Source organism: Hemicordylus capensis, chromosome 2 (genome assembly GCF_027244095.1).
Source record: "Hemicordylus capensis ecotype Gifberg chromosome 2, rHemCap1.1.pri, whole genome shotgun sequence".
NCBI classification, from domain to species: Eukaryota; Metazoa; Chordata; class Lepidosauria; order Squamata; family Cordylidae; genus Hemicordylus; species Hemicordylus capensis.
The window spans coordinates 14,269,846-14,289,742 of NC_069658.1; the positions used below are offsets into that span (position 1 = coordinate 14,269,846).

The following is a 19,897-nucleotide window of genomic DNA, read 5'->3' on the forward strand; positions in this document are numbered from 1 at the left end:
CAGGCTTGAGCTCGGTGCACTGGCTACCTATGTAGATGCTACTCGGTAACTTTGCATGATCCATCTGCAACTCCACGTCATGGATACGTTGCACAATTTCTCTTCTGGCCTGATCGAAACCTAATCTAATAAAATCATCATGAGAGAATCCATATAATAGAAGTTTTTCTGTAATTGCCAATTTCCAATTGGATTTAAAGGAGTCTTCCAGAATTAAATGCACTAAGCCGACTTTCATGAAAACCAATTTTAACCAGTAGAGTATGATGGATCTCCAATAGTGTGATTCAAATCTAACCAGACCCACCTCCCTTCTAATAACAGTATTTGGGACACAACATGGCAGCTGTAATATAGTTCTTATGAACTTAGTTTGCAGTGTTTCTAACGGAGCAAAATTACTAAATGGGCCCAATTGTGCACCATACATTATCTGAGGATACACTTTGGCCAATAGTAATTTTATTGCAACAGGGATGTACAGAGCTCCCCGTGAAAAATAAAATGATTTGATCAGATTGATTGATAATTAGGCGCTCTGAATAATATGTTTTTGATGCGCAATACGGGAACCAGATGAGTGGAATACAACACCTAAGTATTTATAAGATTGAACTTGTTCAATTGTGTTCCCATTCATGTGCCAGGTATATCTCTTTGGTCGTTTAGCAAACACCAAAACTTTTGTCTTTTGGTGGTTTACCTCTATCATCTCTCTGTTACAAAATGAACTTAATTGTGCTAGTGCTCGACGTAGTCCTATGGGCGTCTGGGATAAAAGGATCATATCGTCTGCATACAGCAGGACTGCAATGTGTTTCTGTGCCAGTTTTGGAGGGTGCATAGACACTTGGGGACACTTCAGCCATTGTGGGCTGGGGATGATGGGAGCTAGGGACCCCTGTTCTAAAGTTACTCCCAGATGTAATCTGCTGCTCAAGACAGCAAGGACCTCCTTTTTAAATCCAACAAGTCCCATTCTATGTCCTGCATTTTTAGTAATAAAAATCTATACTCTCTTGTCGTTTTCCTTTTTTTAAATAATAACATTTAAAAAGAACTGGCATGTAATCTGCTTACTTTCTTCTTGCCTTTTAATCCAATTTGTATCATATTTACTTCAAATCTGAAGGTAGGTCCCTGTGCTTTTTAATTGTTATACAATGCCAAGAAATTTTAGGCATTTTATAAATAATAAAATGATCTCCTAATGCCCTATGTGTGCACACAGACACAAGAACCATGCTCATATGCGTAAACACTAGAAAAGCACAATGAACTGCTCTTCCACAATGAATGGAACAATTGCAACAGAAACAGATGTGAAAGTAGCTGTTTAAAACTGTATTTTAAAGGCCATTTTAAAATACCAAATTGATGGAGAGTTGTTACTTACCAGATCTATATTTTGCATTATATCCTGGAAAGATGGGTGAGTTCGAAATTGCTCAAAGAGATCCCGCTTGTAAAGTAGTGCATACACTAAGTTAGGATTATGATGCAGAGAGTTGGTCAAGCAGGAGTTGATTATCTCCAACATCATTCGAATGACTTCCTCAATCACATTCAGGTCCTGTGCCTATAAGAAACAAGCAAAGGCAGAACACACATTACATACATAGCAAAAAATGAACACAGGCACCATTTCCAACAAAGTGTACGCCCCTCCCCCTTTCCAGATGTTCATTCAGACATGAACTGATTGTATTTAATATTTCAGGGAGGAAAAGAGTATGGTTACACACTTTATCAGGTAAGAACATAAGAACAGCTCTGCCAGATCAGGCCCAAGGCCCATCTAGTCATAAGAACAGCTCTGCTGGATCAGGCCCAAGGCCCATCCAGTCCAGTATCCTGTTTCACACAGTGGCCCACCAGATGCCGCTGGAAGCCACAGGCAGGAGCTGAGGGCATGCTCTCTCTCTCCTGCTGTTACTCCCCCGCAACTGGGACTCAGAGGCATCCTGCCTTTGAGGCTGGAGGTGGCCCACAGCCCTCCGACTAGTAGCTGTCGATAGACCTCTCCTCCATGAAGTTATCCAAACCCTTCTTAAAGCCATCCAGGTTGTTGGCTGTCGACACATCTTGCGGCAGAGAATTCCACAAGCTGATTATGCGTTGTGTGAAAAAGTACTTCCGTCTGTTGGTCCTAGATTTCCCGGCAATCAATTTCATGGAATGACCCCTGGTTCTAGTGTTATAGGAGAGGCAGAAGAATTTCTCTCTATCCACTTTCTGCACACCATGCATGATTTTATAGACCTCTATCATGTCTCCCCGCAGTAGTCTTTTTTTCTAAACTAAAAAGACCCAGGTGTTGTAGTCTTGCCTCATAAGAAAGGTACTATAGGCCCCTGAACATCCAGCATCCTGTTTCAGCATCCTGTTTCGTACAGTGGCCCACCAGATGCCGCTGGAAGCCACAGGCAAGAGTTGAGGGCATGCCCTCTCTCCTGCTGTTACTCCCCTGCAACTGGTACTCAGAGGTATCCTGCCTTTGAGGCTGGAGGTGGCCCACAGCCCTCCGACTAGCAGCCGTTGATAGACCTCTCCTCCATGAAATTATCCAAACCCTTCTTAAAGCCATCCAGGTTGTTGGCTGTCACCAACATTGATGAGAGTTACCACTTTGCCTATTGTCCATGTCTCATTTTAAGGGTCTAACATGGTAAAGGCATTCGAAGCCATCTAGCAGAAGTGCTTAAATTATTTCAAAAGTGGATCTTCAAGGTTTAGTGGACTGTATTATTCCACTATAAACAAAAATAAGAGTGCGTGGAGAGTTTGCACGTGAGTGGGGACAGTGTGCATGTGAGCAAGCTGGTGCTACAGCAGCAAAGCAGTGATTAGGAGAGACTAGTGGGCAAAAATGCTCCTGGACCCACACTGCCTGGCTGGCCTGCAACACAAAAAACAGTAGTGTGCCTTGGAAAACAAGGCTAGCAAAGAGGAAGAGGGGAGATGGTCCAGGGAGGCAAGGGGCGGGTGGGGGAGAGACGAGGAAGCAGAGGAGATTAGGCAGGAGAGTGATGCCTGCTGCAGGATGGGATGCCTGCACCCACCACCCCAGGGCACATTCACTGCCTGAGGCAGTTACTCAATCTGGTCTCATGGGAGAGCCATCCCCAACACAGAATGAAACTGTTTTGGAAAAAAAAATTGCAAATAATGTAGATGGCCCTCTTCATCTGTAATCCCATATATTAGGATCTAGCCCTGCTGGATCAGGCCGAAGGTCTATCTAGTCCAGATGCCTCTGAAAAGCCCACAGGTAAGAGGTGAGGAAATGCCCTCTCTCCTGCTGTTGTTCCCCTGCACATGGTATTTAGAGGCATCTTGTCAATCTTTTTATTGGTTGTTTTTATTGTTTTGTAAACAATCCAGAGAACTTGCGTTTTGGCCGCTATAATAATATGTTAAAACAAACAAACCTGACCTCTGAGGCTGGAGGTGGCCTATAGCCTTCAAACTAGTAGCCATTGATAGACCTGTCCTCCAAGAATCTGCCCAAGCCTTTTTTCAAGCCATCCAAGCTAATGCCATCACCACATCCTGTAGCATGGAATTCCATAGATTAATTATGCAATGTATGAAAAAGTACTTCCTTTTGTTGGTCCTAAATTTCCCAGCCATCAGTTTAATGGGATGACCACTGGTTCTAGTTTTGTGAGAGAGGGAGAAGTATTTCTCTCTGTCCACTCTCTCTACTTAATGCATAAATGTTATAAACTTCTATCATGTCTCCCTGTAATCACTTCTTTTCCAAACTAAAAAGCCCCAGATGCTGTAGCCTTGCCACATAAGGAAGGTGCTCCAGGCACCTGATCATCTTGGTTGCCCTCTTCTGCACCTTTTCCGGTTCTGTAACGTCCTTAAGATACAGTGACCAGAACTGTACGCAGTACAGTGTGAGTGGGGTTCATGCCTGCCCCTCATAGTTAAGGGTTTCCCATACATGGGACCTTCTGAGTAACGAGGCCCACAACGGGGCCTAACATAGTCTGATCAATAGTCCATTTGATATCGATCACATGATCCAGAGTCCCGGCATCAAGCACCATAAGAAGGCTCAACATCATTCAAGGAAGAACGACGCTCCGCCACATGGTATTGATCCAGACATGATCCAGACATGACGGTCCCGGGACGGATCTTGCCTGTAAACCAATGAGCGTTCTTCCGAGTCCCAACGGGAACTACGGTCCCTAAGAGGGATGTGCTCCTGGCACCTTCGAGGGGGCAACTGATGCCTAGGTAACCACAATGCGTCTTCTGCAGGCTTGACTGGAGAACAGGCCTCCTCTTCTGATGAAGTGAACCCCGGCTCATCCGTCGCCATTGAAAGCTCTCTACTCAATCGAACATGAGCGTGGGCCAAGTCCAATGAATTCACAGCCAAAGGTGAGCTAGGCCGTCCCGACACCAACAACTTTGGTATAGGATGATCCGAGGCCACTTTAAGCTTCTTGGCCACAGGGGCATCCGACACAGGAACCGACGCTGCCTTCTTTCTCTTCGCTATAAGAGGAAGGTGCTGACCCACTGGCAAGTCACGAGGCAACTTTGACTTCTTCTTCCTCTTTGGTATCAACACCGAGGGATTTGGGGAAGACTTCCATACCACAGGCGCAGAATGCTTAGGGAGGTCTTCCGAGTGCACAGGCTCACTCGAAGCCATTGAAGGATGAGCACCAGGGGGTGTTGAAACCGGTATTGGAGCCGGGTTTTTGGCCTCCACAGGAGCAGATACCACACACTCTGACTGTACCGACAAAGCCATTTTAACAGACTACTTCAACAATAAGGTTTCCGAGGAATGGAGAGCCAGATCCCACAGGGCTGCGCGCAGGCGAGAAGCCCTATTCTTGTGAGCCTGCTTCGTAAACTTCTGACAATGAAGACAGGTCTCGGCAATGTGGGATTCCCCCAGGCACAAGAGACACTTGGTATGAGTATTGGGGGAAGGGATCTTAGATCTGCAACAAACACATTTTTTAACATTCATTGTGCCTGGCTTAAACATTGAAGGCTGGCTGGCCACCATGCTCTGTCCTAGCCAGGATCGGAGCTCTGAGAAAGGGGGGGAAACCTGCAAAAAGCCAAAAAGCCATGAAAAATATGCTACTATGTGAAAGAAATAAAAAATAAAGAAAGGAAATGAAAAAATTGAAGCAGCAGGGAGAAAAACAACAAGGGGATAGATAGATCCTACTCATTGTCGAGCTGAGGACTCCACAACATTTACTGAAGTGTGGACGACAAAAGACTGAGGTGATGAGGAGTTGTGCAGCCGCATACATCGGCTGGGGGCGGGGTTCTTACCCTTAGCAGGAGAATTGAGCTTGTTAGGTTCCAATGAGGTCTCTGCGCAGGCGCAGAACCCATTAGTGTAAAAGACAGAGATCACGCCCAAGAAACAACATCTCCAGAGTGGCCTGGGGTGGCAATATACAACTGGGTATCATCAGCATATTGATGGAATCTCAATCGAAACTGGTGAATGACCTGTCCCAGTGGTTTCATGCAGATGTTAAGAAGAATGGGTGCAAGAACCAAGCCCTGAGGGACGCCATAGAAAAGTGGCCACAGGGTGGAGCACTCGCCACCAATTCACACCGACTGAAAGCGCCCTCTAAGGAAGGAACGGGACCACTGCAAAACAGTGCCTCCAATACCCAACCTGCACAGGTGCTCCAGAAGGATACCATGGTTGATGGTATCGAAAGCTGCTGAGAGATCTCAAAGGCCCAATAGAGGGATGCTACCCTCTACACTACTTGTATCTTGGTCATGATACAAATCATCAACCAGAGCGACCAATGCTGCTTCTGTGCTGTGCCGTGGCCTGAAACTTGACTGGAAAGCATCTAGAAAATTGGCTTCATCCAGAACTCTCTCAAGCTGGACACATACAACCTTCTCCAAAACCTTTGCAAGAAAAGGAAGACTGGTCTATAATTATCCAGGACCTCAGGATCAAGAGATGTCTTCTTCAAGAGAGGGAGCACCACAGCCTCTTTGTGTGTGTGTGAAGTACTCCCTGATAGCTCATAAGGATTTCGAGGTAAATCTGGTCAATATGTGAACGCACACCCTCCATTCAGGAGGAGATGCAGGCTAAGAGGCCGCTGTGAAAAATGCCCTAGTCAGTCACTGACACATCGGACCCCATCAGTGTATATGTGAAGTTGGGATTTTTTGCCCCAATATGCATTACTTAGCACTTGCTCCCATTGAACCGCATTTGCAATTTTGTTGCTCTCCCCACCCCCCAGGGAGATCCTTTTGGCGCTCCTCACCATCTGTTGTGGATTTATCTACCCTAAATAGTTTAGTGTCATTGCAAAATTCACTGCTTACCCCAACCTGTAGATCATTTATGATCAAGTTTATAACATTAATGAATAAGCATGGGTCCCAGTACAGATCCCTGGGGGACCCCACTTTTTATTTCCCTCCATTGTGAAAACTGCCCATTTATTCCTACCCTCTGTTTCCTGTCCTTCAACCAGTTACCAATCCACTATTGAACCTGTCAAAACAATTTAAATTATATTCCAAACAATTTTAATTACATTACATTTAAATTACAGAATTTTGTACAGGTTTGTTGTTTTTAAGTGTTGTAAACTGCCTCAAATTCTGTGAAGAGGCATGATAGAAACCTATAAATGAGCAATTTTCTTTTGAAAGGAAAAGTCAGGCATCTTGAACTCTCGTTTATGTCATCTTTGTATGAACCTTCCTGGAGCCTCTCTCCCCAACAGAATAATAGCTGTTTGTTTATAAAACAACATATATATCCCACTTTGTCTGCAAACTGAAGACACTCAAGGTGGCTTACTTAAATAAAACCCTTTGCGCAAACATTGTCTGTGGGTGTATCACTTGCACAGAGAACTAACAGAAATCATTTTTACAAACTAGGCTGGTAAAAAGCCTCATTGATTAACATAGATCCACATTTCCTTTTTCTGCCAGGCAAAAGAAACTAAGGCAACAAGGCTAACGAGAGCGCAAGAACAGACTAGTTCAGCTACAGCAAACGCCCAATATCAAGTTAGCACGAGATTTTATTTTATTTTTCAAAATACCCACTTTTTGTGCATCATTCACAAGAAGATCTCCCCTTCCTGACATGATGCAGCCTCAGTTGAGAGCAGGACTCTCAATTTTAATTTAGCATAGGCAATTTTAGCACAGGAAGGTGCCTTACTTGACCACTGGTCTATGTAGCTCAGTATTATCCACATTGACTGGCAGAGGCTCGCCAATGTTTCGGAGATCTTTCCCAGCTTGACCTGGAAAATGCCAAGGACTGAACTTGGGAACTTCTGTATGCAAAACTTGTGCTCTACTACTGAGCTATGATAGAAGCTGGTGTAGAAGAGGGAATGTTGGCTGATAAAGTAAAATTGTGCCATCGAGTCGGTGTCAACTCCTGGTGACCAGAGAGCCATGTAGTTTTCTTTGGTAGGGGTTTACCACTGCCTCCTCCCGCGCTGTATGAGATGATGCCTTTCAGCATTTTCCGATATCGCTGCTGCCTGATATAGGTGTTTCCCATAGTCTGGGAAACATACCAACGGGATTCCAACCAGAAACCTCTTGCTTCCTAGGCAGGTTACTTCCCTGCTGCGCCATTAGGTGGCTGGTACAGCCTGATAAGTCCCAGTGCCAGAAAGGTGAAAAAAGGCATCCCTGCCCAATCTCTATGTGTCTGCCCTTGACAGGTGGAAGGAGAGTTTAGACTCTCTGATCAAGAGCAAAGATTTATGCTAACTATTTCCTTCAAATATACTGGCATTTCCTGCAAATATAATAGATTTTAGATCTATAGCTTTTCTGCTATAGATACACTACCACCTCCTCAATTGTGGTTATTATTATTCTTTCCTAGCAATGCATGCAATCAAAAACACCATCTCCCTCTTTTGAGCAGGGAAAGTAAGCAATCAGGGCATAGGGATGTGCATGAAACTGTTTTGGAGGCCCTTTATGGGCTTCCGAACCAGTTCGAATGACCAGAGGTTCTGCCGGTTCAAAGGGGTGTGGGGGATTGGCTTGAAGGGCGGGGGAGGGTGCACGCCCTTCCCCCCAGCCGGCGCTCTATTGCAAACAGGTCTGGCGGGGTGGCAGCGTACCTCCCTGCCACCCCGTCCACTCCTCAGACCAGAAGTAAGTGGTAGTACCTGGCGCGCGTGTGCACATCATACGCATGCTGGGTACTTCTGCTTACTTCTGGTCTGAGGAGCGGACGGGGTGGCAGGGAGGTATTCTGCCAGCAGGGGGAAAGCGGAGGCAGGGATAAGTGCACCCTCCCCTGCCCTTCAAGTCAACCCTCTCCGCCTTCGAACTTCCTCCACCCTGTCCCATTCCTACGAGCATGGAACAGGGAGGGGGAAGTTGAAGGCAGAGAGGGTTGACTTGAAGGGCAGGGGAGGGTGCACTTATCCCTGCCTCTGCTTTCCCCTTGCCTAAATATGATACATACATACATACAGGTTTAATAGTCCTTCCCTCTCTCCAGGAAATTCTGAAAACTGTAGTTCTATGAGGAGAAATCAGAGATCTCTCAGCATGCCCACCAAACTACAATTCTTAGGATGCTCGGGGAGAGGGGAGCCATGGTAGTTAAACTGGTACAGAATACCAACAAGTCTGTGCAGTAAATACTGTATATCCTAAAGATAGCACCATAGCCCAACTTCTCAAGTTTTTACCTGCTCCTATCAAAATTATATTTTAGGTTCCTGTGATGTCTGTTCATAACATTTTGAGTAGTTTTATATGCTAGGCTTCTAGAAACAGGCAGAAGTGAGGTGGGATAAGAAACAGAAAGCCAAGAACAGCAAGTGGGTGAGAAAATGGTGACATGCTGTCGTGAAATGGCAAAATATTGCACTTTGCTGCTGTGCATTCTAAGTGTCACGCTAAAGCATTTCTGCATCTAAGCACAGCATCAGGGCAGATATAAACAAGGTTATAAAAACATTTCATAGTTACCAAGAAAATTGTTATCACCCTGTTAATATAGCTGCGCACCAATTTCAACACAACTGAACACACAGAATCTCTCTCCCCCCACAAGACAACGGCTGAAATGATAAATACTTTAGCAGCTTCTTCGTTCAATGCAACAGCTGATACCCGTGATGAAAGGTATATAATTAGACTGGCCTTTTGCACCAGATAGTTTAGGCTTCTGTAACAGTTATGACACCTTCCTCCACAAATAAAAACACCCCATTTCTAATCTAAAACCATGAGACTTGCACAGAGAAATAGTCTGATGGTCTACAAATCTGTTTAGGCAGCAGTCATTTTTGGAATTGATTGACTCTAAAATGTAGGACAATACAACAGCAGCAAGTTGAACAAATCCAGAATGTTTTGTGAGTGAGCAAGATTCTCCAAACGATGGGAGGAAACTTGTGTATCTTTTAACTGATGCTTAAACAAGCCGGTCAAAGTTTGGGATGCTGGTATCTTCATCTCAGAGAAATGGCAAACGCTACCCACAGTGGGGGAGTGAACCTCAGCAATGCAACAATAGTGGCAAAGGGGCCCATTCTGAGAGTACCAAAGCCCTGTAAAAGAGACCTGATGAACTTGACAGATGCTCCTCACAATGAAGAGCACATGCCTGAGACTCAGGAGGACCAGCTTCAAATCCCAATTAACCCATGGACTTAATGGCCCTATAAGGCCAATTTTCTGTGAAATGGGAAAAACTGCATGCATTCTATGTGCCAAAGTTGTTGGGAGAATATTAAAAACTGAAAGGCACTCCACAGGTTATATATTATTAGCAAAAATAATAATTTCAGCCTCTTGGCATACATGCCTCGGTAAATTCCAAATTAGATTAAGATATAATTTTACTTCTAAAGCACCCTTCCTTTGAGTTGCTACAGGAGTAATAACAACTCTGTTGTCTGCGTACAGCTAACCTGTTGACACACATACTATAATGCTCCCAGAGAATACATCTAAGATGTCTTTAGGGAAGGGGGAAGAAGAATTAAAATAACAACAATCCTTTCATTAAGATTTATGTCTTTGGAGCACGTCTGTTTTGCAGATTAAGAGGGCCAATCTAAACTAGAAATGGGATTTGTCACTTTTAAGGATCCAGAATAGTAGTAGCAGATCCTCAGTTGCATGATCTAATCGCTTTAAATTCTAAACCCTATTATACCCACTTCAAAAATGAGATCAGTGAAGTGGAGTAAGGACTAATACCCACTATTCAGTGTCCTGCCTCATTCCCATGCTACTTCAGAATTACCATGTCAAGGTAAGTTTTCCAACAACACATCTCACTTCAAGAGACAATAATAAGTATCTGGAAAATTAAGGACCACTTCAGACATGTAGAGGAAATTATCCTCAGTGCTCTAGTCCTATGGAAGAAGTATATATGGACAATGTTGCATTGAAACTGGGGAAACTAATGCAAACGCACACACAATATTTTCCAGGAAAGATCTGTGAGCAGGATACTACATCCTGCTGTCTACTGTTTACAGATCTTTCAATTCCAATGTCATATTTCCCACATGGGAATGATTCTAAATCAGTCTTGTGGAAGTGAACATTTGAAGAGGTCTTGCAATGTAAGACTGCACTTTACAAATATGTTTAATATCTAAAATCCAGCATGTAACATGGGTCGAATGAGAATCGGCCAAGTGTCAGTGGTGTCAGTGGCTGTGGCAAGTTTGCAGACCCCACTAAGACTTGGAAGTACCTGCCGAGAGCCTAAAGTGACTACAAGGATTTGCAGACATTTAGGCCGCCAGTGCAACTGCACCTAATGCAAGACAGGAGGCACGGCATCGCAATATACAAAGACAGACAGAGCGCTATGAAGGTCTAGCAATATACAAAGACAGACAGAGCGCTATGAAGGTCTAGCAAACTGTTCGAGTGATCAGTGCTGCAAAAAATGGAGGCCTCCTGCTTCTACATTGGAAACTCCAATGATCAACCATTTTAAAGAAGTATTACAGAAAGCAATTTTCAAAACAAGATATGAATATTTGTCCCAAGTGTAGAGAGGAACGTTAAACAGTATCTTGCAGGATCTACCACAGGCCAGCTCAATCTGCAGCTCAATGTAATGGGAGTACATTTGATGGTGGTGGGGTGGAGCTGATAGAAACATCTGATATTACAAGATATCAAATATGGATTGACAATTTTAACACTCCTTTGCCAGATATTTATCAACAGTAACAATTTAAGCAGCTTCCTTTACACAGGAAAGCAAAAACAGAGTTCATGAAACTAAAGGAGTCTGGTAGAGGAAGGAAATCCAAGGACTAATTCATGCTATAAAGAAACATTCTTTTGAATGTCAGATCTCCCCACCCCCCACCCTGCCGACTCATACCTAGAAAGTTTATAGGAAACCTTTTCTGCTAAAAAGGAAATAATGAATGCTCCATTATTATGTTACTGTAATGACTTCCGATATATTAGTCAATCAAGCTAGAGAAAGGTAATATTATGGTTGCATGTTAAGTCAAGAAATGAAAAGGGCAAAGTTCAACATGTTTGCAGAACCTTAGTTTTACCATCTTCTTACAATATCGCTTTGAATGAGAAAAACTTATCCTTGCTGAGTTGAATGATCACAAACCAGCACAAGTTAAACTGCTTGTAAAATCTATGACACTGAAATAAATGGGCTTAAGCAGCTTCATTTTATTAGATGGGGCTGATTACTTCATCAGGACTACAGACATTCATGTATTTCTCGAGGAAAAAGTAGACAGACCTAAAGAATCTGGGAGTAACTTTCTTTTTTGCCAGAGTACTGGAAACTATCAGCACAAAATAGTGGCTTGGGGAGGTGGAGCCAGTCACAAAATGGCAGCTTGTACAAAACGTAGGTCAACAGAGTAAGGGCTGTAAACATAAAAATCTCTGAATTATGTGTGAATTTCGCCACAGGACAGGACAGAAAGGCAAGAATATGTAGTTTAACCATTTATATTCTTATTTGGCTGATAAGAATTTCATATAAATGTCACACAACAGTCCAGGCAAAAAGCACTTGAATATCCTTAATTCTGCACTTCTGTACTGACGAGATATTGAAGAAACAAAGTCTGCTACAAAATTAAACACTCGTCAAAAAACCAGGAGAGACATTTAAATAAGCTAGGTATACCTTGAGCTAAATCCAATTAACATACAAATAGATAACATTTCTATTATTGGAGGGGCGAAAATGCTTAATAATTTCTGAAATAATAAATGCATTGTGGACTTGTCTAGAGAGAAGAAAGAGAGGCTTCGACAGAATCTAGATCTCCTGTTAAAAAATTAAGGCTGTTTATGATACAGATAACAGGGCGTGTAGTACACACTGTGTACCTAATCTAAACAAAGATTGCATGAATAAAAGATCAAAGGTACAGTATACAAAACATATTTATTATTATTAAGATAGTAATCTAGGAACCTCAATCAGTAAAATATATGCTCAATGATTATACAAAATACAAAAATCCAATATTATTATTCACAAGATAGAGTTATAAGTGATTATATACAGTATTGTGAATAATAATATTGGATCTTATATTTTTGATAATTATTGAGCATATCTTTTACTAATTGAGGTTTCTCAATTACTACATTAATATCAATTAATATATTGTCTGTTTTGTAAACAATATATTGTATTATAGAGGACGACCAACAGCAGGGTGGATGAACTTGATTACGACAGCAGTGAATGCACCACTGAGAGACATGTAAGGCCAAGTTGAAGACAGATCATCCTGGAGAGAATCTATCTATGTGGTCGCTGAGTCGACACCAACTTGACGGCACTCTATCTATCTATCTATCTATCTATCTATCTATCTATCTATCTATCTATCAGTCTTTTGTATACTGTACTTTTGATCTTTTATGCAGACAGGCTGCTTATGATCATCGATAAGTACAGAAATCGCTCAGCTTTGCATTTAATTTTTGACACCCACACATATACACACCCACACTCCTGTATGCTTCAACTTGAATTCATTGGTAAAGCCTTTACTGAGGCTTTTGAAAATTAATTATATAGTTTAAGCAAGAAGGCTACTCATATGAAACCACAAGTGAAGTTCCCACTCTCTTTGTCTTTGCTGTAAAAGACTGAAATTCTAGAGAGAAGTGCCGTGATAAGGATTGCAATTCAAGGTTCCAGAAATACAACAGCAGGAAAGTATTTCTTTAATGCAACCACTTTCCACTCTACAGCTGAAAACAAGTTATAAACTGTGTATTTAATTTGTTTCCCCTTAGAAACCAAGTCATTACTAGGGTAGGTGTTAGAGAATTCAGAAATGCAACATTTTAAGGATATGTGTATATATTTATTAAGAATATTTATATTCCACCTTTCTGCCTCATAAATGAGGCATTCAAGGCAGCTCACAACACAGATAAACAACTAAAAATATAACAAGCAAAACCAAAAGAAAATTCAATTGCATATAGGAGTAGCAGAGGACTCAGCAATGAAATTATTTTTTAAGCTAGCCAGGCCACACTGCCATCAAAATAAAAATTACTTAGTGTGATATCCAAAGACTAGGAGGGAAGGGACCAGTCTGGAGGGCAGGAACCTCCATTGCCTTGATACCAATGGAGAAGATCCTCATCTAAATTTCTGCCTGCCAACCAGTGTACCCTCTATTTTTTTTTCATCTGTGCGCACAATGAGTTTTGTTCTGGGTGGCAGTATGAAGGCAGTGTGTGAGATCATGCATTCAGAATGGGTCATTTCTGATTCAACCTGAGCAGGATTTTAAAATGAACTGAGCGGACATCAAAAAATGTGTGCATGCACACACATCTTAGAGGGAACATCGCTGATGGTAGCAGGAAACAGGACACAGCCTCCCACAATGAATGAAGTGGATGGGCAAGCTGATGTGGAAGACAATAAGTTTTCCCTAATAGCTTCCCTAAGCTATTCAAGGCTTTAAAAGGTAGTCAACAGCACTCTGAATGGAGCTTGGAAACATATTGCAATTTGAACTGGACTTGGAAACAAACTCTCTGTAAGTACAGAGAGAATAGCCATGGAATCGTGTGCTTAAAAAAAAGCTGGTTTCCAGACAGATGAATTTTAAACTACCTGCAGTTTCCAAATGCTTCTTAAAAGGTAATCCCACATAGAGTGCATTGCAGCAATTCATCCTTAGGGTTACTAAAGCATATATTACAGCATAGCCATTTCCCCATCTTGAAGAATTGGCACAACTGGCACACCAGCAAAAGCACAGATGACTTTAGTAGAGAATGCTTTCCCAGCCAAAAGGCCGAGAAACTTGCCTATCCAAATCCTAGAGTGTTATGTAAAGGTTGGAGAAAATGAATCCAAACAGTTATGTAAATTGAGAGGCAAAACTGAAATATTTGTTAACAGTTTAGAAAGGCAGAAATACCTACAGGTAAAGCATTATATGAATGCTTACTGCAACATCTTGTCTTCAGCACTGTTCCTCACCATTATTACTATTTTTGCCATCTACTGTATTACCATAGACATTGGTTTCAAAAGTGCTTCCTGCACATGCTCCTCTCAATAGACTGGCTTAAGGTACAAACAGGAAGGAAAAACCAAGGCAGATTGGGAAGAACTGCAATAGCAGACATACGCAACAACCGTTTTAGATTAAGTGTTGTTATTTGTGACATTCCATCTTGTTTTTAAAGTATTCCCTTGGTTGCTGGCTAAGAGTCAATGCAGATTACAATAAACACAAAAGCTGATGACGCTATTTAACTTCCTGACTCATGGCCTGGGAGCAAAGACTAGTCAAGCCGCTAAGAGATGCAGAAACTTTTGTCATCAACATTTTTTCCTAAAGGAAAGATACAAATTAAATTCTCAAATGCTGTTTCCTTTAAAGCCATATTTACCACCATGGAAAGGGAAGCAGACTGACTGTGAGCCAAATAACTATTCCCCAAATATAAACTGGAAACACCTATATTGTACTGCACTTGAGGTGGTGATGCCTCTGACCCCGATTGGCTAATCTGGTGAAATGGGTCAGGATGTTCACAAATACTGCAACTTCTCAGGGAATTAAGCTGTCAGAACATTTATAGAAGTCCAGCCTATGTGAAAGAAAGTGAAGTTCTCAATCTCATTTGCGGTCGGCCCTAGAGACAACAGTAGCTTTGGAGGGCAGGCTGGGCATCAGAAAAATACCCCAGGAAGTAGGAAAGTCAAGGGACAGGGAATCCAGCAGCAAGGCAGAGAAATTAGAGGTCTAGGGAGAAACTATCAAAAGTAGAGAGATCAGAGGATGACAATACAGGTGGACTTAATCATCTATGGGGATTCCATTCCTGCAGATTATCATAGGTAACAAAACCCGTGGATAATACTTGAGTCTATAGGAACATGGGGTTTAGATTCCCAGACTAAAAAGAAACCACACAAAGAAAACACCAAAAAAGGCCACATAAAGTGCTCTACCATGCTCCATGAATCTCCTGGCATCCAACAATGTCCCAAAATGGTCCCACCTCCAAAGTCCAAAACAGTCCCCCAAATAATTGATTGCCCATTTTTAGTTAAATGAGCCTCAAAATGGCTCCTGTAAACAAAATGGGGGCTGGAAGTGACCTCCACAGTATCTTCTGGCCCTCTGGGAACTGTGGATATGTGGGTTTTAATTCTTTCGTATCTGCAGATATTGAAATCCATTATTTGGGGGACTGTTTTGGACTTTGGGGGTAGGGCCATTTTGGGACATTGCTGGATGCCAGGAGACCCATGAAGAATGGTAGAGCACTTTATGTGGCCTTTTTTGGTGTTTGTGTGGTGTTTTTTTTAGTCTGGGAACCTAAACCTAAGAGCCCCTGGTGGCACAGTGGTAAAACTGCCGCCCTGTAACCAGAAAGTTACAAGTTCGATCCTGACCAGGGGCTCAAGGTTGACTCAGCCTTCCATCCTTCCGAGGTCAGTAAAATGAGTACCCAGAATGTTAGGTGGCAATATGCTAAATCATTGTAAACCGCTTAGAGAGCTTCGGCTATAGAGCGGTATATAAATGTAAGTGCTATTGCTATTGGTAAAGCCCATGTTCCTATAGACTCAAGTACTTATTATCCACGGGTTTTGTTACCCATGGTAATCTGTCAATTAGACACCTGTGACTATGCGAAAGCACGGATACAGAGTCTGTGTATAAAGAAATTATCCTATATAGGTGCAGGAGCATTAGGAAGGAGGTTCATAGACACTCACCGGCACTGATGGCTACTCAGTTAAAATATTTGTTGTATAAGAAAAATAAGCAACAGTGCATCTAAAAATGACATGCTAAGGCAGTGGGAAGTGGGACACAGGTGAATTTTAGCAGACATACTTTCAGAAGTGACAACACAGTCAAGTGTGCGTGGTTTCTGTACACGAGAGGGAGAACTACCACCCTACTTTCTGCATATCCACGTTGGAGCCATTTAATTACCCTCAAAAGAAATTCTGTCAGTCTGGGATGATTGTTAACTCCCAAGTTAAAAGCAACAACTGAAGGCTAGGATTTCTGAAGAACCTTAATTAACAGACTATAATAAGAAAGTCAAGAGAAAGAGATGATGTGTACTATGCAAAAACAAACACACACTCCAGAAACCTGGACTTCATATTTCAGGAAAATTCAATTAAGCATTTTTCCCAGGGCAGAGTAACTTGAACACTCTGTGACTCTGATGAACAAGCAAGCTGAAAGAACAGTGTGGGAACTGGAAAAAGCTTGTGATCCCGAACACTTCTTTATCTTCCCTAGGCTGAGTGTGTGCTGGCAAAAGTGGCCAAGTTTATGTTACTTTCTCCCAAATGTGGGGGAAAGACTAAGATGCAGATTGCTGGCAACCAACTTCAAGTCTTGTCTAAAGCAACTAAAGTACTAGCCAGCACAATTCCTCTAGAAGCACCTTCTCATGGTGTAGGGACGTCCTCCTTCCCTTCCTCTTCATGCTCATCACCTCCCCTGCCAGGAATTTGGGCCACCTAGAGGCTGAGTGTACCAAATGCCTATCATTGACCAACAGTTGTTCCCTGCCAATGGAACAAATTCCTTCCTTTTTGGTTTCTTAAACCACTCCCCTTGGACACTAAAGTAGGGATGTGTACTGGTTCTGCACCGCGGGGAGGGGAGCGGTGAGCAGGATCTTTTAAAAAAGAGGAGAGCAGGTTCTGCCACTGCATGCAGCTTCCTGCTGTGATGGCTCTGCCACCTAAAACCTGTGCGTGGCGCTAGCATGCACATGGTGTCTGCATATGTGCAAGCACCATGTGTGTGGTCGGCAATACCATGTTGACCACACAAATGGTGCCCCTGCATGCACACATGCCAGTGCTGGGCATGGGTTTGGGGGGGCAGCAGAGTCACAGCAGGAAGCTGCATGCTGTGGCAGAGAGCTGGTATGGACCGGTTCTCCTCTTTTTAAAAGATCCTGCTCACCACTCCTCTCCCCGCAGCGTCAAATCACACTAAAGATGGTGGTCCCTACACTACACATCCCTACACTAAAGCATGCAGACTGATGTAAAACCACATGGCTCTGTTGCCAGGGTCAGTTGGATTGCTTACAGTCTTCGCCTAGCAAGGCACACAAGTACCTTCTCCCAGTTCTCTCTAAATCCAGCAAAATCGCTCATAATATCAACAAAATGCCATTAGACTGCTGGAAGGTGTATGTGGCAGCTGCCTATAATAAATGTCCCATTTACACTATTTTGAGCTGCCTAGCAAGAAGTACAGAGTACATCAGCACAGCAAATTACTTGAAGCACGCAGAAAAGGTGGAGCATGACCTACCGTAAGAGTGCTGGGGATGTGAGTAACTGTTGCCTAGCAACTGTCAGCCACTTCCTCTCCTCCTTCCTAACTCAGCAGAATGGCTGTAGATGGTGGAGAGAGGAAGGTAAGAAACGGTCCTTATGGCAGGCTCAGAATGATGTGTGCTTTCTTTCATGTAAGGACCGTTACATTCCTTCCCTCTGACATTTTTCCTTTTTCCATATTCCCTCTGCTCTTTGGTATACTTCTCTTCCTTTAACTCAGTCCATCAGGCCTACTTCTCCACCCTGCTCTGTGGGCTGCTCCTTCCAACAGCAATTCACACGTATATTGCCAGAGGCACGGCTAGAAAATGACATTAATGTGAGAAACACTTCTAATGATTCCAAATAGGACAGCACGCCATATTGTCCTCAGGGATAAACAACTACAACCCAGGTTAATTAGAGTAATGAACAAAATAATCTTCAAAGGTTCGTTCTTTAGTAGTTTGCAAAATGTAAGAGGCAGACATAAAAACACATCCTCAAAATGTGAATGCAGGCTTCTTTACACTGTGGAAATGGATAGCAGTTGCTTTCTTCAAAACCTTTTAAGAAATGTCTGCAAAATGGATGGATAGGGAAAGTGCAGACTAAGAAGCGTGTGAACCAGGGATTTATTTGTGGGAAAAGAGGTACTGAACCAGCCTATTTACAGTATTTCAGAGGAACATATTATACTACTGTATATACCTGTAGGTTTATCACACACACAGTGTATCAGGACCAAAGGATTAATCAGCAAACTATGTTAAAAAGTGCTATCTTTCGAAAAAATAATTTTAGTGGGATTGAGCACAGAGCAGGTAACATGTTCAAGTCTAGGCTCTCAAACAGCTGGAAGGCTCTCTTCACGGTCTCATGCTATGAAGCATGGGGCACTTGGAGAGGGGGAAGAGTGCTTGGGAAAGACTGGATTCTGAAGCGGGTGAAGCCTTCCTCTCCCTGACACCACAAGCCAAGAACTCAATGGGTAGCTGCTTTTCATGGAGGAACTTCAGGGAACCACAATGGATTTATGGGAATGAGTACAACCCAAATGCTCCACCATTTCACACTGATCTGGGAAGGAACCTCTGCAAGAGCTGCTGGATGTGTTTTAATTCTGCTCTCTTGTGCGTGGTTTTAGTAGGGGCCTAGAGACATCCTGCTCTATTTCGATATGTGAGTTACCCCAAGAGTTTACTTGCGGCGCAACAGATGGCTGTTGCAGGGTTTAAGGAGCCAGAGGGTGAAGAAAATTAATATGAGTTCAGAAAGTGAAAGACACACAACACTAATGTTCAGTTCATCTGAAAGACTGGAGTCACAATTGTTCCACGATGTAGTCTGCATGTAAGTGGGAGGAGACATATAAGACCTTGATTTGTGGAAAACTTTGTAAACTGCCCATTTTCATTCTTTCCTGCACCATTCTCACTACTTGTTTGTCAACCACTGATCCTTTGCCATCTCTGCCTTGTCCATCTAATGTAGAAACACCCATAGTGCAGCACCTAGTGCAGTGCTAGGGCTAAAGGGAGGTTATGTAGCAGCTTCTGCCGGCTAGTTAGATACATTCCCTTCAATATACTCTAGCTAGTGTTACTAGTGATGCCATTTTTGGTGTGTTTCAGTGTGCCTCTCTAAACAGTAGCCTTTCAGCCATTCCCCAGCTGTTAGTCTGTTTGGAAGAGAAATACTGGCTGCATTCTAGACAAAGGTCATTTGGCAAGGTGTTTTCCTAAAAAGTGCTTTCCAGTTTCATTTGCAAAGACCTGCAACAAGCAAGAGGAAATGCTCCTCTCTGGTTGCATTAAAGCATAGGCAGAGAGAGAGAGAGGTGTGTGATAGACCCAATTAGAGCTGAAAAGAGACAAAAGGAAGAGGAATGGGAAACGCTCTTCACTTTGAAAAGTTCAAGGTTAGGTGAACCTTTCTACCTTGTTCCCCCCCTCCTGTTATCAAAATTAAGCAAGACTATGCCAGAATGTGTGAAGTGTCCTTCTCCAAACATCTATTCAAGTGATTTGTCCCGAGCGA

General features: G+C 42.8%; 1 protein-coding gene across 6 annotated transcripts in view; it reads right to left on the reverse strand.

Annotated features, from left to right (window-relative positions):
* The window catches only part of DYM (dymeclin), a 292,392-nt gene that overhangs the window by 51,574 nt on the left and 220,921 nt on the right, over positions 1–19,897 (reverse strand). For all 6 annotated transcript variants that reach the window (XM_053297362.1, XM_053297363.1, XM_053297361.1 and 3 more), the window contains one exon: positions 1,397–1,579. In XM_053297362.1, the coding sequence (XP_053153337.1) occupies positions 1,397–1,579 (183 nt within the window). The remainder of the gene's footprint in view (positions 1–1,396; positions 1,580–19,897) is intronic.